This window comes from Choloepus didactylus, chromosome 7 (assembly GCF_015220235.1).
Source record: "Choloepus didactylus isolate mChoDid1 chromosome 7, mChoDid1.pri, whole genome shotgun sequence".
NCBI lineage: Eukaryota > Metazoa > Chordata > Mammalia > Pilosa > Megalonychidae > Choloepus > Choloepus didactylus.
Genome location: NC_051313.1, coordinates 108,711,300 through 108,734,407, shown reverse-complemented (window position 1 = coordinate 108,734,407; position 23,108 = coordinate 108,711,300). Strand labels below are relative to the sequence as shown.

Below are 23,108 nucleotides of genomic sequence, written 5' to 3'. Positions count from 1 at the left end.
CAGCTGCTGTCTGCTCACCTCTGGTCCTCTTCAGAATTGACCTTCAGATCTTTCTTCCCTTTCAAAGTTTAAAGTGATGTATGTCTTAAAGTCAAGCTTGACCCTTATGCTGCCCTCAAGGGTTGGCTTCTCTCTCTTTACTGTTTCTTCAGGGGGACTTCAGTTTTATAAATGATTTCTCTAAAATAGTGTTCTCCATCTGTTAAGGTGGTGCAGACTGCCGGAACTTAAACCTCCATTGAAATCATTGTGATTCAGTATAGGAAGGTGTTATGTACATTGGGAGGGGAGAGAAGCAGGCTGACCCCATCATCAGCTCCAGGCATGGTGACATCCTTCACCCCTGCTCCTAAAATATAAAAGGTTCTCTGTCCAAAACAAAAAAAGACACTCAAAAAATCTAATAGACGCTGTTTTTTCAGGAATTCCTCACCAAAGTAGGATGGATTTTTTTACTCTCCCCCTCCTTTAGATCAGACAGCATGCGCTAAGTCACGTGTTCCAGAGAGCAATGTCCCACCTGTTACCAGCCCAAATAGCATCTCATTTTAATGTTGAAGAACAGCTTAATAGGCAGATCTGTGTATACTGGAGAGATCTTACTGAAGATCAGCACACCTTAGAACTGCTTTTAGCAAAGTTTAAAATGGTCAAAGAGAACCTCTCTTCTTAAAACAATGGTGAAAGTCTCATGGATGTGCTAAGTATAATAGTAACCATTAGTGTTACAACCCATTAATATAGAGGCCAATTTTACACATGCTTAAGGGGACTTTCTCAGAGCAGACTGAGTTTGTTTTTTTTTTAAGCTTTTTTTTTTTTTTTTACATTTTTTTGTGAAATATATATACAGCAAAATGATAACTTTCAAAGTACAATTTAACAAGTAGTTAGCCAATTTCAAAGAATGTTATGGGTTACAGTTCAACAATTTCAGTTATTTCCTTATTGTGGAATATAACATATGCAGAGAGGTGATAACTTTCAAAGTATAATATAACAAGTAGCTATAGAGCAAATTTCAAAGAATGGTATGGGTTACAGTTCCACCATTTCAGTTATTTCTTTCTAGCTATTCTAATACCCTAGTATCTAAAAAAAATATACAAAGATTCACTGTTCATAATCCTTTGTTAAATCCAATCTTGTCTGTTGCTACCCCTTCCTCACCTTTAATCCTTCTCGATCTTCAGGGATGTCTAGGAAATGACCACCCTAACTTGATAATATTGAAAAGGGGTGTTGACATTATGGGGGAGGGGGCTGTATCTGGTTGATTTACTTGAAGAGGCTGTTGCCTCTGGGTTTTGGGATTTATCTGGCATAGAACACTCTGGAGGATTTAAGTTTCTGATAGAGTCTCAGATAGGGACCTAGGTATTTCGGGATTACTGTTGATTAGGGCTTGGATACTGTGGCCATTTGGAGTATCTAGTGGGAGCTTGCATAAGAGTAACCTAAAGGATAGCCTCTCGATTCTATTTGAAATCTCCAGCTACTGTAACCTTATTTTGTTACCTTTCTTTCCCCCCTTTTGATCAAGAAGGCTTTTTTTTTTTTTTTTAAAGAAGGCATTTTTAATCCCTCAGTGCCAGGGCCAGGCTCATCCCCAGGTGTTGTGTCCCATATCAACAGGGAGATTCACTCCCTGGGAGTCATGTCCCACGTAGGGAGGAGGTTAATGAATTTACTTGCAGAGTTGGGCTTAGAGAGAGAAAGGCCACATCTGAGCAACAAAAGAGGTTCTCTGGAGGTGACTCTTAGGCATAATTAAGGTAGGTTTAGCCTTCCTTTTACAGCTGTAAGTTTCACAAGAGTAAGCATCAAGATTGAGGGCTTGACTTATTAAGTATGGGGTTCCTAATTTCACATAGCATATATTTTGTCCAAGATAAACAATTAATGTCTCATAATCTTCACTTAGTTGTACAATGAACATCACTCTCAATTTTAAACTATTATCGTAACACAAAACACCTCAAAACTCTTATCAGCCCCTAATTATTTATCCCTAGTATGTGTGTGGTAAAGGTCTGGTATTCCTATTAAATATAGTCTGTAATATGCAATGGGTAGTTTTCCCCATATACCACTTGTTGTTAACTCTTTGTACCAGTGTCATACCTTAGAAGTAGATCATGCAAGCACTTCCTTATATTTGTAGTGCTAATCTGTGGGGCACAGTATTTTAAACAACCCCCTTCAATCATGTTCACTTTCAGTGCGGCACTGATACTTACACAGATTGAGTCTTGTGCCTTATATTAAAAAGTTGGGATAATTCTGCTAGCAGAGTCCATGCAGTTTGGTGGCTTTCCATCCCTCCTTGGGCATTCCAATGTCCAATCTGCATTGACAGTCAGTGGCGAAGAGCTCTTTTCAGTGACTTGGACTGGAGTTTGGAATTTAGCATCCACCATGTGAAAAATAAAATTTGACCTGGTCCGAATCAAAACAAAAACAGGATAGCTCCCACTTGTAGTTACTGTATATATGTACTTTTCAATATCAGGATTTTAATGTGTCCTCAGGTAGGAACTGCCTTGGAATTTCTCCAGTTGCAGCCACAGTCTCAAGCTAAAGTCTTTTTGCAAACATATCACACATCAGAGATGGAAAATTTTGTCTTTTCAGCCAAATTCCAAATAATAAATGTTGCATATTTAAAATATCACCTATTCTCATTTTCAACTAAGTCAAACTGTAAATTGATTTATATTCTGTGACTTGCCTCTCCATGGCCCAGGTCCTTGAATTGGGTTATCTAAAATTTACAGGTTATCTAAAAGAAAAACAAAAACAAAAGGTGGTTCCGTATCTTTCAGTGAGCAGAGGACATGAACAAACAATTTAGAGATGAAGACTTGTAATTATTTGGTACATTCTGGTAGTAATTAAAGAAGATTACAATAATTATACCTAATACCTAATGAAATAGGAATAAAATCCTCATGTAGAGAAGAATTGAAATAAGCTTGTTTTGGATGACAGTACCAATTAATAGAAAAATTCTATTTGGAAAATGGTTTGATCATAATCATCCACGTGTTTACTCCCTTGAAAAATTGTGAGAGCATTTTAAATGTTCAAAACTTGGGGAATGATTGAACAAGTCACAGTGCATCCACTAAATGGATGCTATGTAGCCATTAAAAATATGGGGGGCGAGCACTTTATGGTTAAGAGAAGAAAATATGCTTTTGATAGTTAAAAGTAAAAAAAAAACTTAAAAGGAAATCCATGAAATTTCATATGCACTATGATCTCAACATTTTAAAAAATGCCCCTGGATGAGAAAGAAAATAATCATTAACTTGGGAACTAAAACTTTGTCTTTGAAATGGAAAGTACATTTAGAAGCTACACACAGCCTATAATATTCTAATCCTAATTACGGCTCTGTGGGTAAAATGTTATTTTTCTCAGAAATCTTAGTCATCAATATTTTAATCAAAATCAAATATTTAAATCAAATTCTGTATCAGTATAGAGTGTGGCCTTTAGCCTCTAAAGACTGCAGGCCAATCACAAAAATGCTGCTATACAGACATTCCAAGATGTGTGGATTATGCCAAAATTTCAAACAACTCTCAGTTTAAAAATGGGAAAAGAAAAAAAAATAAATTGACATCATTTTAGACATGGAAAAATTTTCCCTAGGTGAAGGAAGTCACATTACACCAAACCAAAAAGCACTTTGCTTAAATAGTTGACTGTTTTTCTTAGCTAGATAAAATGAACAAAATCAAAATACTTTTTCTGGAGCTAGTTTTATCAAATTCCTAAATGGGGTCTTCCCTGAATAGCAATTTCCTTATGAAACGGTGGGCAGAGATGTCTAACTTTACAAATCAATGCTCTTCTCTCAGGCTTCACTAGTTGTATGACTATCAGAAGAAGAAAGGGGAAAGGCCACAAACATCCTAATTGCAAGAATACTTGCCCTTAAGTATTGTGACCCAAAGAGTCTGGTAAACGACAATCGGTTGATAAGATTAGCCTGGTCATTCTAACAGCGACATTTCCCAACAGCATTTGGACCCTGAGAAAATCCCAGGTTTACCTCCAAGTATATTAAGAGAGGGTTAAAAGAGTGAGCCAGCCTCCTGCCTACTTCATTCCTTTCCTAGACAAAAACAAATGGGAAAGAAGGCAATAGGAAAAAAAAAATAATAAATTGCCCTAACCCACTTAACTCTCAAGTATTTTATGTTCAGCCAATCCATTTGTAGGTAGTGACAACTTATTTCCCTATACTTCTGCTTGTTTATTCCAATTTGATTTCATTTTTCATTTTTCTCCAAATTTCTTAAATGCATTTTCAGAAGTGGCAATGAACAATCTAATAGGAAGGGCGCCAAGCACTCCCACCCCTGACTCCGGGCTGCTCTCCCCGTGGGCACCTCCTTGGATGCAGACGGTCATTAGAAGGGGTGGGCGAGGAGCGGACTCCCGGTTAGACGGCTCAGGGAAAAGCCTCAGGCGTCACCTACACAACAGAGGCGCCCCTACCTCGGGGTGGGTGCGGATGACTCCTCGGGAGGGCTCTCCGCCTCCGGATTCGGTTGACAGACCAGCATTATCCCTAGACTCTCCACGACCTAGGGCTGGACTTCCCTTCAGCTGGATGTTCATTCTTCCTTAGATATGCTAATACCTTCCTTAGCTGCGGTCGGTCCAGTCCTGCCCCCCTGTGAAATTGGGGGTTGGAAATTTTTTTCGCTTTCTTTCCAGCTTTGGTGGTGGCGGCGTGGGCACTCTCACTGCTCCTGCTCCTTCTGGCTAGCCAGGTCAGGTGGGCAGAGAGTGGGAAGAGTCCAAGTGTCCTTTCCCGCCGTGCGTCTGCCCAGAGGGCTAGGTCCGGCGAGCAGGGCCCGGTCCAGGATTGCGAGGCAGTGCTCTACCGCGGCCGGCGGGCCCCTGGCCCGGAGCCGAGCAGGGGCGTGTCCCCGCGCTCACCTGCCATTGGCCGGGTGGGGCCGCGGGGCCGGAGGCAGCGGCCGCTCTGTAAGTGTGGAGCGGGTGGCCGCGGAGCTGGGCGCGGAGCAGGATGGTGGACAGCGTGTACCGGACCCGCTCCCTCGGGGTGGCGGCCGAGGGGCTCCCGGACCAGTACGCAGACGGGGAGGCGGCGCGTGTCTGGCAGCTCTACATCGGGGACACCCGCAGCCGCACCGCCGAGTACAAGGCCTGGCTGCTCGGGCTGCTGCGCCAACACGGCTGCCATCGGGTGCTCGACGTGGCCTGTGGCACCGGGTGAGCCCGGGCGGGAGCCGGAGCCGGGGAACCGCGGTGGCTGGGCCGGGGCCGCAGGAGCGCAGGATCACGGCTGGGCACGTCGGGGCAGCTTCCCCTGCCAACTCGGAGCCTGGAGGGGGTGGGACCCCAGGGCCGGGAATGGGTGCGTGCCGGGCCAGAACCGGGACGGCGAGCGCACAGGCGAAGTTCGGTGGGCGAAGAGGGATAAGACCACCGAGGCGGGAGTGAGGGTGTGGGTACAGTGCTTTGGGGAAGGCGGCAGAGGGTGCCTCTAGTCAATGCAAGAGCCACAGTGAGCTCGGATCCTGGCTCCAGGATTGTTCCTAGTTTGCTGGCCTTGGGCAATGATAAGGTGACATTTGTCCAACATTAGCCCGTGCCAAGTGCTTTGCCAGGAGCTTTTGATACATCATTTTAAAAAATCCTCACAATACCCCATGAAATAAGTTGTGGGGAAGTGGAAATTAGGTCTCAGAGAAGTAAAGGTCCTCCATCTAGTGGAGAGAAGATACAGACCCAAGGTGGTTAGTCTGGCCTGTGCTGGAAACCACCTGCAATACCGCCTCCTGTGCACAAGTTCCTAAACTAACCCCAGCCTCAGTTTGCTCATTGCTAGAATGTGGATAACACCATCTACAAACAGGATTGCTGTGATTAGTGCCTGGCTGTGAATAACTGCTTAAAAAAAAAAAGTTGCTATCTAATAATAAAAAACAGATTTGTGAGTCATCGGTGGTCAGTGGTGAGGGCCCAGGGAGGGGGAGCAGAGGAAAGGGCTCTGAAGAGTTGAGGAGAGCGCGTCCCACACGGGGCCTCTTCCTTGTCTTCCCAGCCCTGCCCCCCGCCACTGACTGCCCCTGCCTGCCTGTCATCACTGGTCCTGTCCAGGGTGGACTCCATCATGCTGGTGGAGGAGGGCTTCAGCGTGACCAGCGTGGATGCCAGTGACAAGATGCTGAAGTATGCGCTAAAAGAGCGCTGGAACCGGCGGCACGAGCCCAGCTTCGACAAGTGGGGTATGCAGGTCCAGCCAAGCCCTCCCAGCTCAGTCACCGAGGACACTGTTCCCTCTGCCCTGGGCTCCTGTAGCAATTGGAGTGGACTCTTCTTTCTCCAGGGGGACATTAAAATTAGAGGAAAGAGAATAGTCATTTTCTCGAAAAGGGAGGCTTAGGCACCATAAGAACAGTTGGGGTGTGAGCAGCTAGTTTTAAATGTTTATAGTGTCCTGTCCCTACCCCACAAATAAAAACCCATAAGCCCTGCTTCTCCACCATGGCTTCCTCCTCCCCGGCCCCTCTTCCCTCCTTATCTTCCCTGTCCCTTCCCGCTAACTGGATGGGGACTCCCTGTGTGTCTCTGTCTGGATAGGGAAACAGAGGCAGGACTACACTTGGTAGAGGTGCCACCTGACTCCTATTCTTCTTGGCCCCCAGTCATCGAAGAAGCCAACTGGATGACTCTGGACAAAGATGTGCCCCAGCCACCAGGGGGTGGCTTTGATGCTGTCATCTGCCTTGGAAACAGTTTTGCCCACTTGCCAGACTGCATGGGTGAGCAAGGGTGGGGCCTTGGGCTATACAGCCCTGAGCTATACTCCTTCTAGAGACCCCTCTTCTGGTGCTTGCTCTCTTGCTAAAGCAGACTTTTTGCTTTCTCTCTCTCTGCCTTGGCACTGGCACCCCTGGGAAGGGGAGACATGGGAGGGAGACTGGCCCTGAGCAGACCCTTCCTGCCCCTGTCTGGAGCTCAGGGGACCAGAGTGAGCACCGGCTGGCGCTAAAAAACATTGCGAGCATGGTGCGGCCGGGGGGTCTGCTAGTCATTGATCATCGCAACTACGATCACATCCTCAGCACAGGCTGTGCACCCCCAGGAAAGAACATCTACTATAAGGTGGGTCCTGCTGGGGGAAGGCAGGCCCAGGTGGGAAGTGTGGTCCTGGGGTCTGGGGGGCCCCAGTGGGTGGCAGAAGCTAATGCTGCCTGCACCATGGCCTATAGAGTGACTTGACCAAGGACATCACAACGTCAGTGTTGACTGTGAACAACAAAGCCCATATGGTGACTCTGGACTACACAATGCAGGTGCCGGGGGCTGGCCAGGATGGCTCTCCTGGCATGAGGTACCCAGAGGACTAGGCCAGGGGAGAGGAGGGGGTGGTGGTCGAGGGGGAGCTGGCCTCATGGTTGGGTGGGGTCTCTGTTGCAGTAAGTTCCGGCTCTCCTACTACCCGCACTGCCTGGAGTCCTTCACAGAGCTGCTCCGAGAAGCTTTCGGGGGCAAATGCCACCACAGCGTCCTAGGTGACTTCAAGCCTTACAAACTAGGCCAGGCCTACACTCCCTGCTATTTCATCCATGTGCTCAAGAGGACAGGCTGAGTGACCTGCCTCTGTATAGGGAGGTGGGGACCAGCAGCCCCACATCAAGTGTGGGGAGAGGCAGACTGCAGCTGGGGTGCAGGGATTTGGGTTCAGGCAAATGGAAAAGCAAACAATATAGTCTGTGCCTGTTACCGTTCCAGCATGCCTTGTATTTCTGTTGGGAGGAACAAGCTCTTGTGGCTCCCACCCCTGTCCTTCCCTAAGGCTTAGCCCACCACTTGCTCTGTACCCCTCCAACCTTTCACCCACATCACCAGCAGGGGGCAGCACGCACTTTATTTTCAGCCCAGATCTGGCACCCCCACCCCCCAACCCAGTGCCCAATCCCCAGAACCCCAGCTCCTGGCCCCTCCTCCTATGATGAGCTATAGTGTTGGCGCTGGCCTCAAAGGAGGGTTGAAAGACAGGGGTGCTTCAGGGGATCTCAGTGGGGCTCCCAATGACACTCTGCACCCAGGGGGAATCTCCTGGAGGGAAGCAGCCTTCAGGTGGGCCATCAGTAGCCCGAGGAAGAGCCTTCTCCTCTCAGGTTTCTCTGTCAGGAAACCTAGGGTACTTTTAGCCATGGCAGGGTTCCAGAGTGTGGGAGGTTCCTAGCAGGCAGCAAACTTGCGCTGGATGCGTTTGTACCGGAGCAGTTCCTGCTCGCTGACCGAGGGCTGTAACCGGGCAGCGGCCTGCAGCAGGTCCTCCATGGTGAGCAGCAGTGCTGAGCTCCCCGGCTCCAGCCCTGGAATCAAACGGGGAGTCAAGGCCAGGAGCCCCGGCCCAGCTTGGGAAACAGAGGCTGTGGACTGTGTCCAGGCAACAGAGAGAGCCCTGGGGGCACCATCATCCTGTCCCAGGTCCCCCAGATGCCAACGGTCCTTCCTCTGAAATCCAGAACCAGGCCCACCTCCCACTGGCTTTTTGGTTGACTTCTGGGGATGGTGAATGGCTCACCTTCCTCCAGGTCCCGAACCCTGCGTTTGAGGGCAGCTGTCATGGCATCCGAGCAGAGGGAGTAGAGGTCAGCACCTGTCAGCTGGGGAGGGCAGTGATCCAGCACATTCACCAGGCTCACAGAGGACTCGAGCTTGAATCTGTTGGGGATATGGGAAAAAAGACAGTTGTGGCTGGCCTTGCCTCCTCTCTCGCAGCCATTGCTGCCCGGCTTGTCCTGCAGGTGCATGTATCCCCTAACCACCCCAAGGCCCGAGCCCTCGGGAGTCTTCCTCTAACAGGGCATACTTGCGCGTGATGGCGCTCAGAACACGCAGCTGGGAGGCCCGGTCCTCGCTCGCCCCCACAAACACCAGTTTGTCAAATCTTTGGGGAGATGAGACAGGGCAAGGTCAGGTTCCTCCTCTCCCAGGAGGGCAGGCTGGCCTCAGGGTCAGGGAGCCCAGCCATGAGGGGTACGGGAGGCACACAATGGGGGTCAAAGGGGGTGAGCCTGGTGGAGGTGAGCAGTATGGGGTGCCCACCTGCCAGGCCGCAGCAGGGCAGGGTCCAGGAGGTCTGGCCTGTTGGTGGCTCCGATCACAAACACATCCTGAGTGCAGTGCAGCCCATCCAGCTCGGCTAAGAGCTGAGACACCACCCTGCAAGGGAGGAAGTGAAGGCTTGCAATTCCTTCATCCATCCTTAGATGCTGCCCCTGCCTGTGGTGCTTCTCCTTGCAGGCTTTCCTACCAGGGCCCACTGCTCAGCCATGTCCTGTGTATCCTTCCATGTAGGCTCCCTGTCCTTCCCAATGACCCCCAATGTCCTCCAGCTGCCTGGAGGACTGCTGTGACCCATCTCCCATCCTCCCATCTGGGATCCCAGATTCCAGTCCCACTCAGACCCCCACCTGTCCATCACACCCCCAGAGTCTCCACTTCGCCCCCGGCTTGGGGCCAAGGAGTCCAATTCATCAAAGAAGATAATGCAGGGAGCCGCAGCCCTGGCCCTGGCAAACACTGAGGAGAGAAAGAGGGCCCACAGGAGGAAGCCCAGGGGGATCTGACATCAGGGCAGAGGGCAGAAGGCACCAGGGTTTGACAGTTCATCACCAGCACTCCCGGTATCAGACCCTGCTGGGCGGCAGCCTGACTAGTGGAAAGGCTGAGCAGTCTGAGGGTGGCGGCAGCACAGGGACCATGGGGGCTTGGGAAGGACTGGAAGCCCTGCCCCTTCCCACTCACTCACCTTCCCGCACATTCTCCTCACTTTGGCCCACGTACATGTTGATGAGCTCTGGTCCCTTCACACTGAGAGAGGGTGTGAAAGGGTGAGACTCATCAGATGCACATACACACAATCGACCTCTTGGGCAGCCCCTCCTGCTCCCCAGACTGCTGCAGCCCCCAATCCATCCACCATCCCTTCCAGGCCCCCCGGCCACCTGAGGAAGGTAAGGCTGCACTCAGTGGCCACCGCCTTGGCCAAGAGGGTCTTGCCAGTGCCAGGGGGCCCATGCAGTAGGAGGCCCGAGCGCCTCAGACCCAGGCTGAGCAACTCAGGGTGCTCCAGAGGGAGCTGAATGGTCTCCAGAATCTCCTTCTTCACTTCCTGCAGCCCACCCACATCCTGCCAGGACACTGAGGGTATCTAGGAGACAGAAGGTGTGTGGCTGAGATTCTCTGGTGGAGGAAGCCCCTATCCAACCTCCAAGGACCTTTAGTCTCTACCTTGGGGGCTCCAATAGCCTGGGAGTGAGCTGTCTGCAGCTGCTCCAGTGCCTGACCAAAGTCCTCAGCCAGGAGGGGGAAGCCAGCGGTACACAGCTCCCCTTCGTCCTCCTCATTCAAGCCATCTGCCAAACTGCAAACAAATACAGGGAGGCCTCCAGGGGACCTCTCCTAGGACATCCACCCCCTCAGGGTCCCATTCCCTTCTCCCTTCCACACCAGCCCCCCACCCATCCTCTTTTCCTCTTACTGCCTTGCCCTCGTGGGTCCAAGTTCCCTTACCCTGAGTTCTTGAGCCTGGTGCAGGCAGCCCGGCTGCAGTGGCTCAGGAGGGCATAGAGATCCCCAACCACGAAGCCCTAGGGGACCAAAGGAAAGGACAGATGACCAGGGTGCTGTAGCTGGGGACTCTTGGGGACCATGGAAAGTAGTCCCCAGCCAGCAGCAGAGGCCCAAGGTTGATGCCTCTGGGTTTTCTACACTCATTTGTGGGGCAGGAGGACTGATCTGCTGTGACAAAGAACGTGGCGAGGCCCAGCACCCTGCCTTGGTGCTCACCGCACACCGCCGTGCCAACTGTGCCAGGTTCACCTCTTGGCCCAGGGGAAGGTGGGCAGTGAGGGCCCGCAGGACGCTGAGCCGCTGCCCCTCTGACAGCACAGGTACCTCCAGCTCATGAGGAAATGCTGTCTGCACATCTGCAGGCAGGTCCTGGGCCCGGCTTGTGGTGGCCACAACTAACAGGGGAGGGCAGCTGCAGAAGAGAGGAGTGAGCACTGAGGGTAAGGGACATCACTGGCAGCTCTGAGCACGGCCTTGTCCTGAGGCCAGTGCAGAAGGGTAGGAAGGTGGGGTGGGTGCTGGGATGGGGTAGGGAGCTGAACATCCCAAGTTTCCTGAAAGGGGGTCCATGGGAGTTCCTAGAGAGGGAGACCTTTGTCTCTGTCCTCACCTAGGAGCTCAATGAAGGCAGAGGCTTGCTTTCTCTTCAACCTAGTATTTCCTAAGAGTGGGATCATACCCTCCTCCCTCTGGATGCCCCTAGGATCCCCAGCTCAGGGCTATCTAGAGGGCAGTCAAATGGGTGGTAGATGTCTAAGGAGCCCTTGAAGGGTGTGGGGAAGACAGGAACGAGAGGCTAAAGAGGAGTAGGAGGGCTGGGCCTTGCCCCTTAATAGGCCCAGCTCTGCATAAATACCTGGTGAGGGAGTCCTCGTCGAGGAGGAGGTGACGCAGTGTGGCTACCACGCGGGTGTCCTCACCTAGCCCGTCACGGTCCCGGCCCAGCAGGTTGACAGCTGTCAGCAGTAGGACCGCAGGCCGGCAGCACCGAGCCTGGGAGAAGGTGGTCTGCAGTTTTGTCTCCACAGCCCCACTACTGTCTGCACAGAGGCTGGTACAGGACACCTGGGGAGGGGGTTCCAGTAGGTCTGTGAGCATGTGAGCAAAGGACAGGTGAGACTGGAGCAGGAAATCAGAAGATATAGGCCATCCTTTTTGGGGGAGGGAAGGGATGGGGGAAGAAGGTAACCCTAGTCAAGTTCCACCTCTTCCTTACCTAGTCCTGTACTGTCCACCAAAACCTTGAAACCCCCTCCCTCTTGAAAGCATCTCTCAGTAGCTGTGAATCATGGGAATATGCATGACCCACTAGGTCAGTAGGCCAAAAAAGAGAGAGAGAGAGACTGAATCTTGAGGGGAAGTGGTTGGGGTTCCACTTTCCAGGTATCCTCACCTTCAGTAAGTGGAGCCCGAGGCGGCTGCAGGCAGCACGGACTGCTGTGGTCTTCCCACTGCCTGGGGGACCCCGTAGAAGGACACTGCTAGTTCCGGTCAGCAGGACACCCCTGCAACCAGAGAAGAGATGCTTGTTTCCTCCACCCAGCCAAAACTTCAGAGTCCCTAGTAACACAGAAACACTTGGATCTAGAAAGTAGACACCCTGTTTCTCTCTCCTTGAGGATGCCCCCTCCCCAGGGCTGTCTCCACATGATGAAGCCATATTGCCCTTGCCAGCTGTGATGCTCCGGCCAGGGCAGGGAGCATATCCACACCCAGAGACTAATTCCCTTTTGTCATCACTGTGCCTTCAGTGAGGCCTTAACTGTTATGTCTGGTCTCGACTGTACTGAGGGGAAGGGTCTATGCCTATACTTGGGCCAGTGGTATGGTATGTCCTTTAGGGCCTGGGTGGTGAAGGCCAGGATGGCTACTGGGCTCCCCAAGGGCAAGACAGCTGCCCCAGTGGAGATTCTTCCCTAGTGGAGCCTGGGAATTTGCTTCTAGAAAGGACAGGGATTGGTAGCCTGGGCTGGCCATACTGGTTGGAGGGAAATCCTCTCAAGCCCACACTGGCCGGGAGCATGAGGAACTACTCATCAGCCCGCTGTACCTCCAGCGAGGTCCTGAGCATGCTGTCCTCACACCCTCTTACCCCGGCTGGAGGCGAGGCTTCAGGACAGCACAGAGCTCAGTTACCAAGGCCTCCAGGCCTGGAGGGGACAAGCTGCTCCAGGAATTGTATTCTCTCGAAGGGAGCCAGGGAACAGTGCTCATGGTAGAACCCACCTGTGAAAGGTAGCAGCGCTCGACTGATGCTTCCACCCCCTTCCCCAGGCTTCCTCCGACCCCCAAGACCTCACCATATACAAGGAGGTGTGGGTGGTGTCGGCCAAGTAGGTGCTGGTTGGCCCATCTGGAGCTTCCCCAACTGTTTTCTTCACCTTAAAATATATTTCCTGCCACCTGCAGGAAAGAGGCCCAGTGAACCCCAGATCCAGGGCCCATGTACCCCCCTCCCACCCCAAGGACAAGGAGGGTGACTCAGTCACAGAGGTCCTACTGCAGGGATGAGTTCAAGAGCAGAAAAAAAAAAAGCAAAAAAAAAAAAAAGCCCCTGAAACATGGTGGGAGGTAGGGTGAGAGGGTAAGGAAAGGAGGTCATTTTTCTCATCTCTCCTGCTGGATCATGCATATTTTGAGGACAGGAGCTATGCCTGTCTCTCCACATCCCCCATGGCAACCATCAGAGATATTTGGATGTGTTTCTCCAGACAACCGGCCCACCTGCCCACTCCAATGGAAGCCACTGCTGCACTTAGCAATGGATCATTTCCTGTGGCTTCAGAATGCAGTTTCTCCCTCACATAACCACCAAGCCCTCCCAAAACATCCGGGAAAGGTCCCCTGGCTCTTATTCAGTAACCTACAAAATCTAATTGCAGGTAGATTCCTTAATGACGTCTAATAATTAATGATTTTCTATTCTGACTGCACATTAGAATTACTTGTGAAGCTCTTTAAAATCAGCATTTCTCACGTTTCATGATTCCATTCAAACGAAATATCCAGAAGAGGCAAATCCATATACAGAAAGTAACTAGTGGTTGCCAGGGGCTGGAAGAAGGAGCAATGGCAACTGACTGCTAATGGGTCTGTTTTTTTTGTTTTGTTTTGTTTTGGGGGAGTGGTTATGAAAATATTCTGGAATTAAGACAGTGGTGATGGTTGTACAACTTGCAATCTTAATTGTACACTTTAAAAGGGTGAATTTCATGGTATATGAATTATAAAGCAATTTAAAAATTACTATTTCCTCTTCTTTTTTGGGGAAAAAAAATGTTCCCATAGGCCCCAGCCTCACCTCTGCACACGTCTGGGTGGGGTTCAGATGTCTATATGTTTTGAAAGCTCCCCAGTAATTCTGATGCATGGTCAGGGCTGTGCAGTCACTGGCTAGTGTCACAGTGAGTCAGGTTGACTCAACCTACCAAGTGGGAAGAGTGGGAAGCAGTAACAGCGGCTAACCCAATTTTCCAGATAGAACACAAGGAAAACTGTACCCAAGTGTTAGCAAATGTATAAAAATGATGGGTGGGTCTATGACCTAAAATCTCAATCAAGCCAAACACCTTGAGTCGGGGTGCATCTGACAAGCACTGCAAGTGCCACGTAGGAATCCAGTGAGGAACAGCACCATGGGGGGCCAGGGTGAAACCACCCTCTTAGATGGAGGGCAGGTTGGACAGCCTCAGCGAGTAGAAGGGCCAGATTTCTGGAACATGTCTGGAAGCTCTTAGGAAACACTTTGTTATGTTCCCAAGGGCCAGATGGGAGACAGTGGGGCTGGCTCCTGTATGGCCTGGCTTCAAGAAGCAGAACACGGGAGTGGCTGAAGAGGCTACATACCACCCATAGTGGAACTCTTTTCTAGCTTCCCTTACCAAGCCCAGGGAAGGCCTAACATACTCATCACTATCTGTCTACCTGCCCAACCCAACCCTGCTTTCCTTAGGACCTGCTTGGGGTAAGGGGTTTGGGTGTGGGGGGGTACTATGTGCTCAGTACTCAGAGAAGGGAACAGCAGATGCCCAGGAACAGAACTGGCTTGGTAGTCTGTCTCAGGAGGTCCTGGTGTTTGTTCTCCTTTGCAAGTATAAAGGGTGTACATTCTGCAGTTTTCCTATAGAAAGCTGGCTCATAAGACATTTGCTAAATTTAAGATGGGTAATGGGGTGGGAAGTGACTGATAAGTGCAAGCCTGGCATTTTTCCACAGGGCCCTGACTGTGGAGCACTAACTGGGCTTACAGAGGGCACAACCAGGTCTTCAATGAGGCACCACAGCTCTGAGATTGAGAAGCTTGAGCACTTGCCAGATCTCAGAACCAAGCTGTGAACACTGACCAGGATGATTCAGGGGCTCTAGGCCAGGCACCTATCTCTGCAGAGGACCCAGCCTGGCTAGGCCAGAGACCCTGGGCATGAAGTTTCTTATGTCAAAGCCTCTGCAGGCTGGTGCCATCGCCTCATTTACGATCTCCTGAAAGTTGGGTTAGTGCATCTATCAGCTGTGTGCTCTTTCTAGTAAACTGCATCCAGAATGGAACTATAGGTTGAGGTACAGGGGTTGGTTGGGGTATAGAGCTAAGCATTTTTCCCTCTTCACATAAGACTAGAGCAATCTCTTCATTCTTTGCCTCACCATTTTATGTGGAACCCCTGTGGTCAGAGTCAACAGGAGGCAGAGAAAAGTTGGACTCCTTGTTTTGGGTTCTTGGCTCGGTTTTCCTCTATTTCTCATCCTCTGTTGAGGATAAAGAGAGAGAAGGCCCCTCAAGGACAGTAGCAAAACCTCATCCTCCTTTTAGGAGATGGAAATTGGGAAGCAGCAAGTGCACACTCCAAGAATTGGGCAAAAATCAGAGCCCGATCTTGTGTTAAATACATGGGAGAAAGGCCCGAGCCCTGCCTGAAAAACACTGTGGTTGAGAAAGAAAGGAATCTCATCTAGGGACTGGTCTAGGGCATTAAACCATCTCTGATGCTTTAGTTTACCTAGGAACACCACACAGCAATTGCCTTGAGGATAAATACCTCCAAGCCAGCAGGCAGTGTTTCTTTGCCTTTTTTCAGTCTGAGAAACTTCAAGAAGGTGTGGACCTTCTCTTCAGAAAAATGTACATAACAACAAAAAGTGTTCTTATACACAAAATTATTAAATACAAATTGGGAAGAGGGGACCACAGAACTCTTGCACCCAGGGTAAAAACTGTAGGTTAGGAGGCAGCTGCATACCTGGGCAGTTTCTCTGGGCTTCCTTCCAAGGTCTCTACTCGCCCAATTGTTGGCACACACAGAACATCCCCTTCCTGGACTACCCTGCAACACAGCAGCAGGCCCCGGTCAGCTCACAACTGTGTCATGAGCATGTGCCAGACACATCTCCCAGCTGCCCACCCCCAACACACAGACTAATTCTTAGGGGCCTACTGCCCACCCAGAGATCCCAAGCAGTTCTCTAGAGAACAAGTCAGACCTAGAATGATCAGGAGGAAATGGGGGAGCAGCTAGAAAGGGAGATCAGAGACCAGTGAGGGGCAGAGCGTGGTCCTGGCTCTTCTGAGGGCCACTTGGATCAAAGAAGTTTCTCAACCTGGAATGTCCAAATTCACCTCATGCCCAGATCTCTCTTCTATTGTCTGTTTGGCACACCAAGAGGCTCCTAGCCACAGTATTTCCTAAATGTGGCTTCTCTTAATCAGAGGCTCTATGGTACCTGGATCTAAGGCATGGGATAGGAGGAGAGCGACGAGGGTGAAACACTATCCTCCCACAAAAGCAGGCAGCTAACCTGGGTGTCTGAAAGTGTTGGTAAAGAACATGGTCATAATTTCCATTGGTGCTGTAGTGGGGAGAGGACACAATTTCGATGTGCAACTCGCTGGCAAACGGAGGCCCTGGCAGTACTGAGCAGCTTCTGTCTTCAGAGGTGCCGGAGCCTTCCGAGAACCTCTATTAGAGAAATAACCACCATCTTGTAACCTTCTCAAGGAGTCACGTCTTGCCATGTCTCTTAGCAGCCAATATATCTATTTCCATCCTCCAGCCTTTGCATAACCACAAGATTGGTTAAGAGATGAAGTCTGGAGTAGCAGAGTCAAATACCCGTATGTTCCCTAGAATGCTGTCCTTAAACAGAAATCTCCCCCTCTAATGGCTATCAGGAAGAGACGTCAACTCATTTTCTGGCTCTGGTTCCAAAAAAGTTTCCGAGTAAAGACAGCCCTTCTCTAATACCTTAAGTTGACCCCGAGTTAGTGAAATTGTAGAAAGTTAATTCTTACAAGTCTTTTGAGTGAAAACTGGCAGCCATTGGGATTGATACATAAGCGGATATTAGTGGGGACATTCTGGCTTCAGGCTGTGAGAAAATGACATCATCTCATTGAAGCCGAAAGTGTTGGTTCAGCAGAATGAGCTCCAGTCTGAATACTTTAGTTTTTCCTTCATTCAGAAGTATCTTCCATACCCACTCCCATTCATGTATATCTTATATCTCTTCCTGACATCCTATAGCACTAATAGGCTACACTAGCACTGTCCAACAGGACTTTCTGCAATGATGGAAACATACTATCTCTACATGTGACTACTGGGCACTGGAAATGTGCTAAAGCAATGGAAGAATTGAATTTTAACTTGTATTTAGTTTTAAAAATCTTAAATAGCCAAAAAGTGGCTAGTAGCTTCCATACTGGACAGTGCAGGTCTAAACCAAACATCTAGGCGCCTAGATGTCTATACTTTAATACTTTAGACTATATTTGCACACCCCCCCCCCCAATTCAGTTATCTTCTTGAAGTAAGCTCCTTAAAGGCAGAAACCAAAACCTTCTCTTGGATATATTATTAAAATTAAACACGAGACACCAAAGATAATAAAGAGCCCTTCCTTCAAGGAATTTACAATATATAATTGGGGGAGTAAACAGATTATATAATCATTATAAGGCAGAATAAAATAAATGCCTAAGAAGGGTACAAAATACTACAGGAGGGAGAAATGTTACAGGAAGATCATGAAAGGTTTTGTGAGAAAAGCAGCATCTTGTGATGGGCCTTGAAGGAAAGGATGGTAGGATTTTAACAGATAAGACCAAAAGAATAGGAAGGAATTTGAAATCAAGGATAAGCATAAGCAAAGGCACTGGGGTATCATCTTCCATACTACCCCCACCCCCACCCCCAATACTGGATAGCAATTCAATGAACTGATTAGCTTAAGTAGATTACCATTCACACCTGGCAATTTGTGGCTCTCACCTTTCACCTAACTAGATGAAAGCCCTTCCCATCCACCACCACACTATGGAGACTTGTGTTATTTTGATTATGGAGAATGAATAAGGCTGAGATATTAAGTGAAAAGGCCAGGATCATAAGGAGTAAGGGGCCTCAATTCTACAGCTCTGGTCATGTATCCTACCTGAATTCTGAGCTCTCCCACTTCCAGGGGGTCACAGCCGAGATTAAAAGCCAGAGCGGCAGGCACGAGAGCCAGTCCATCAGCCAGGGGCTCTCCCGGCTGCCCAGACCCAGGTCCCAGCCTCTCAGACAGGTCCCAACGAGGCTCCAAGACCTGCATCGTGGCCAAGTGCGGCTGGGAAGCGTTCGATGTCTCTCCTGCCCGGGAGACCCATACCCATTCGCCCTGGAAGAGGCCGAGACCCCGGAGACAGCTCCTGCTCACCCCCAGTGAGTCTCCGGTCCCTCCCAAAACTCCCCGGAGTCGCCGGACTGTGCCGAGAGCCGCGAAGGAGGACACCACCGGCGGGGGTGGGGGCCGACAGATGTCCCCAGTCTCCGGGCCCAGTCTGGCCCGCCCGCGGAGCTCCGTCACAGCCAGCCGCGTCCCCGGGCCCAGTAGCCCTTGCAACACCGGCCGCGTCTCCAGCACCCGCGGTCCGGGCACAGGCAGGGCCTCCCCGCGCCTCACCAGCAGCGGCCCGACCCGCGGTCCGAGCCCGGGCCCCGGTGAGGTGCCAAGCAGCACCCAGCCCAGTGCCGGGGGCCGCCGCACGGGCCGTGCCCGCACGTAGGCCCCGGAGCCCAGTGCCAGAAGCCGCAGCAGCGCGCGGCTAACCAGCAGCTCCGGGGGCCCGGGGCCCTGCTCTTCAGTTCCCGCGCCCGGCCCCTCCAGGGCCGCCACTAGTAGCGCCGGCCCTGCCGGGCTCTCCCCCGCAGGCCGCAAGGCCAGCACCAGGCCCTGCCCCGCCGCAGGCCACGGGCCCCCGGGTGGCAGCAGCACCGCCAACGGGGGCGTCTCGGTCGGGAAGGGCTCCAGGACTCGCAGTACTGCCAGTGCCATAGTGACAGGAATCCAAGTAAGAAGGTGAAGGAGTGCGGCTTCCGGAGCCTGCTAGCGGCCCGACCCCGCGGAGCGAACACCGCTTCCGCTTCCGCTTCCGTGAAGGGAGAGGAGAAAGCGAGAGGGGGTCGCGTGCAGCGAGCATGCTCTGAGAGGAATACGGTGCGCCTCGGACTGATCAGGACGGTGCTTCGATGGCAGAAACCATAATCGCTGCGGTTGCGTAGCCTTTACGCATGCGTCCTTTGGGCCTGTGATTACAGGGGTTTAGGTTCTGTACCTTCTAGAGGAGTAACGTGCTCTCAACTATAGAGCATGTACTTTACAGTTTACTGATTGACCAGTTAACAGCCAGGGTCCTTAGTACTTGGCTTGGTGCTGGGAGCCGTGGGTGTAGTATTTAGGGATCCCACCCCTCTCTGAGCGCCCCCTGTAGAAGCGTAGGTACCGAGGTTTGGGAGTTGGGGGGAAGGTTGCAGGAGGGAATGGTAGGATTATAAAACTGTCTTAGACATGCTTATGGATCTGTAGTGGCTGCTGGCTGAATTACCACATGTGATTCACGTAGCCCTGGAGTGCTTGGTGCTGCCACACCTGTTCCAACAGACATCCTACACAAAACCCACGTTCCAACCCTTCTTGTCCTGTTCATTGTCCTGTTCGTTCTACTCCCACCAGAGTGGAAGCGAAGACAAAGCCACTTTGCTCTTTTAACCACCCCCTCCACCCCCCCCACCCCCCCCCACCCCCGCCAATCAAGTTACTCTCTCCCATCCCCACCACTAATCTTTGCAGACTGGAGCCCATTCCCCGATTCTACCTTAGAGAAGGCAGGGAGAGCAGGAGAGCAGGAGAGCAGCAGAGCAGGCGCAAGGAAGGGGGTTGAAGCTTCTGTCATGAGTACGGAGCTCAGAGCCTGCTTCCCACCTGTGCTGTTACCTAGATTCTATCCTTGTCTCCACCCCCACTGCTCTGTACAAGACACTCAGACACTGGTAAGCCACACATTTGCAATTATTAATAATCTATTTGCACTCAGAATCAGTGGATTGGATGGCGGCAATCTACTTTCTGAACCTTGCATTCTCTTCTAGCTGCTTCCCAGCTGTCTCCTTTCCTTCACAGCTAAACATCTTGAAGCAGTCTTCTGCTTTGTACATTATGCACTCCTGAAAAATGTTTGAAAGGAAAATATCTGAAAGTTGAATATTAGATTTGCATGTTATAAGAGATACCTATCCCCATAAAGACAAAAACATTTTTAAAATGTCTGATTATAGTTCCCAGAGCTACCTCCAGTCCTAACCCTGAAATTGTCCATCCCCATTTGGTAGTCCTAAAGTATATATGGCTCTGTCCCCTGCTTCCCAGAGGGACCAAGGACTGGGAGAATGGGGATGGAGGATGGGCAAAGAAGATATACCTGCTTTACATAGAAGCAGGCAAACTCTAGGCCTTAGGACTGTGATGCTCCTTGGGGTCTTGCAGATGGGTAAACACATCTGGCATCCTGCCTTGGGTCAGCACCCATATTGACACAAGTACCCCTCCACAAATAAATGTCCTTTCCTCCCAGACTTTCCCCCCAGTAAATAATGCAGTCCACGTTGCTTATCTTTAAATCATTAGTCACTGAAAAGCCAAATACAACTTCTATAAGATAGCCTGCATTTGCTGTCTTCACTTTTCTACTTCTTACGCACTCTTCAATTCACCATAATCTTGCTTGTACTCCTCTGAAATTCCCCTGGTGAAGACCGCACATAACTTCCTAATTGTAGAATCCAGGGGATGCTGTCTGATCTTTATCTTATTTGACCTCTCTGGAATCTAACTCTATTGACCAATCCTCCTTCCTGAAAATTTTTTACTCGCTTTGCAGTTTCAACACCAGTTTTCCTCCTACATCTCTGATGATGTCTGAAGTCATTCTCAACTCTCTCCTTTCCTTTACCATCCCCCACAATCCAATGAATCACCAAATCTTGTTGATCCTACAGATTGTCCAATTCTATCCTCTCTCCTCCATCCCCATGGCCACTGTCCTATAGCATTGCTCTCCTGGGCAAGGACCACAGACTTAATCCTTTTTTTAAATTCAGTTTTATCAGGATATATTCATATACCATCCATGGTGTACAATCAATGGTTCACAGTACCATCATTGCATTTATCATCTCAATCAATTTTTGAACATTTTTCTTACTCTAAAAAGAATAAAAATAAAAGTAGAAAACAATACTCAAAACATTTCATCCACCCACCGTATTTTTCATTTAGTTTTTGTCCCCATTTTTCTGCTCATCTGTCCATACTCTGGATAAAGGGAGTGTGAGCCACAAGGTTTTCATGAGCATGTGATCACACCATGTAAACTACATAGTTATGCAATTGTCTTCAAGAATCAAGGCTACTGAGTTGCATTTCTAGTTTCTAGTTTCTACCTATTCCAATACACTAAAAACCAAAAAGGGATCTCTATATAGCGCATAAGAATGACCTCTAGAGTGACCTCTTGACTCCATTTGAAATGTCTCAGCCAATGAAACTTTATTTTGTTTCATTTCATATCCCCCTTTTGGTCAAGAAGATTTTCTCAATCCCACAAGGCTGGGTCCAGGCTCATCCCTGGGAGTCGTGTCTCATGTTGCCAGAGAGATTTATACCCCTGGGAGTCATGTCCAATGTAGGGGGGAGGGCAATGAGTTCACCTGTCATGTGGGCTTAGAGAGAGAGCCACATCTGAGCAACAAAGAGGTTCTCTGGGCGAGATTCTTAGGCACAATTGTAAGTAGGTTTAGCCTCTCCTTTGCAGTAACAAGGTTTATAAGGGCAAACCCCAAGATTGAAGGCTCATCCTATTAAATTGTTAGTCATCAATGTTTGTCAGAATATCAGTAATAATCCAGGTGGGGAAGTCCAAAATTTCCACATTTTCCCCCAGTTCCTGGGGGGGGGTGTGTGTGTGTGCTGCAAATATAACTTTATTCTCTGCCCAAATTACTTTGGGATGTATCGGGATTTCACACTAACCTACCAGATCTCACTTCCTATTCAAAGTTCCATGTAATCATGGTATTTGAATAAACTGACCACACAAGTTAAATTATTTAGTGTGCTGCAGAAAATATAGATCCTGCACCAAATAAACATCTCTTCCATTGGTCTCACACAGAAGTTGAAATTTTAAAACACAGTCAATATTGTCACAGGCTTATTCTTCATGATCCTTCTCCAGTTTCTTCATGTAGCCAATCTGCTACTGGAGCTGGCTTTCTGAAACACACTCCTCCAAGTCACCTCTAGGTTTGTGTAGTTCATCACATTGTATCTTAATCATCTGTTTTTACAAGTCGCCAGACTGTGAACTCCTTGAGGACAGGAACTGAATCTTATGCATCAGGGTATTGGCTTGGGCGGGGTGGGGTAAAGGGATGGATTTCCTGAGATACTCAGCAATGAAGTTGCTTTTCTGTCTTCCCAACTGCTCAAGTCTATCTTGCACTTTTGCAGTAGGAACTGGTGACCCACTTCCCAAAGTTGGAACAAAGTCGGAATGAGAACCCCAGATCCCAGGTTCTTCTGAAATTCCTGTCCAGGGAGGCGGATGCCCTCGGAGGACCCTCGGGAGCTCTCTCTACTAATTTTGCTTATGCAATTAAGCGCTGCTTTGCTCCGATGAAGAAAAGCGCCCTTCATTTTAGGGCTTCTTTCCTTCAATTCGGACCGGGCGGGTTAGCACAATGGGGAAAGTGTGAGAACCACTTCGGAAGGGAATGAGCAGAGCTCCAAAGCCTGCGAAGAATGGCCAAGGCCGACGCACACCATACACTGGAGTACTGCACTTGGAGCCAAGCCTGGGTTTCCCCTTGCCCCCGCCTCCTTCCCTAAGCTCGACCCACTTTAGGGCGGGACCTCCCACTTCAGCCAATTCTGGGAGCTGAACCCTGGCGGTTTGTACTCTTTCTTTCCAATGGGAAAAAAAGGAAGCCGCTTGGCCTCGATAGCCAATCCGAGGAGGCGGCGCCGGGTTGTCAGGCAGGTTTGTAAAAGTCCGGGCCAATTGGAGGCGCAGACACCGCTCGACCGGGGCGCAGCGCGCAGGCGGTGGCAAAGAGACGGCGGAGCGGGCCGAGTGCGGCCGAGCAAAGCCGGAGCCG

At 50.1% G+C, this 23,108-nt stretch overlaps 2 protein-coding genes across 5 annotated transcripts; one reads left to right on the top strand and one right to left on the bottom strand.

The window, feature by feature from the left end:
- Window positions 1–3,787: 3,787 nt before the first annotated feature.
- On the top strand, window positions 3,788–7,781 carry GNMT (glycine N-methyltransferase). 2 transcript variants are annotated; one of them, XM_037842385.1, is made up of 6 exons: window positions 3,788–5,256; window positions 6,092–6,275; window positions 6,696–6,812; window positions 7,013–7,155; window positions 7,263–7,384; window positions 7,471–7,781. In XM_037842385.1, exons 1-6 carry the CDS (start codon window positions 4,648–4,650, stop codon window positions 7,640–7,642), a joined length of 1,347 nt encoding a protein of 448 aa, XP_037698313.1. In that variant the 5' UTR covers window positions 3,788–4,647; the 3' UTR covers window positions 7,643–7,781. The 2 variants fall into 2 exon arrangements, with proteins under 2 accessions (XP_037698313.1, XP_037698314.1); XM_037842386.1 differs by having other exon boundaries at window positions 4,944–5,256; window positions 6,148–6,275.
- On the bottom strand, window positions 7,774–19,147 carry PEX6 (peroxisomal biogenesis factor 6). Of its 3 annotated transcripts, XM_037842383.1 has the most exons (17): window positions 18,067–19,142; window positions 16,432–16,592; window positions 15,876–15,959; window positions 12,942–13,044; window positions 12,734–12,867; window positions 12,035–12,146; window positions 11,498–11,706; window positions 10,858–11,053; window positions 10,582–10,658; window positions 10,300–10,432; window positions 10,014–10,219; window positions 9,818–9,879; window positions 9,480–9,588; window positions 9,112–9,228; window positions 8,876–8,953; window positions 8,588–8,727; window positions 7,774–8,375 (listed from the first exon to the last, which is right to left on the bottom strand). In XM_037842383.1, the coding sequence occupies exons 1-17, from the start codon at window positions 18,946–18,948 to the stop codon at window positions 8,239–8,241; spliced, it is 2,940 nt and encodes a 979-aa protein (XP_037698311.1). In that variant the 5' UTR covers window positions 18,949–19,142; the 3' UTR covers window positions 7,774–8,238. The 3 variants fall into 3 exon arrangements, 1 of the variants encoding a protein (XP_037698311.1); XR_005217802.1 differs by lacking the exons at window positions 7,774–8,375; window positions 8,588–8,727; window positions 9,480–9,588 and having other exon boundaries at window positions 18,067–19,146; XR_005217801.1 differs by lacking the exons at window positions 7,774–8,375; window positions 8,588–8,727; window positions 8,876–8,953; window positions 9,480–9,588 and having other exon boundaries at window positions 9,141–9,228; window positions 9,818–10,219; window positions 18,067–19,147.
- Between the last annotated feature and the right edge of the window lie 3,961 nt (window positions 19,148–23,108).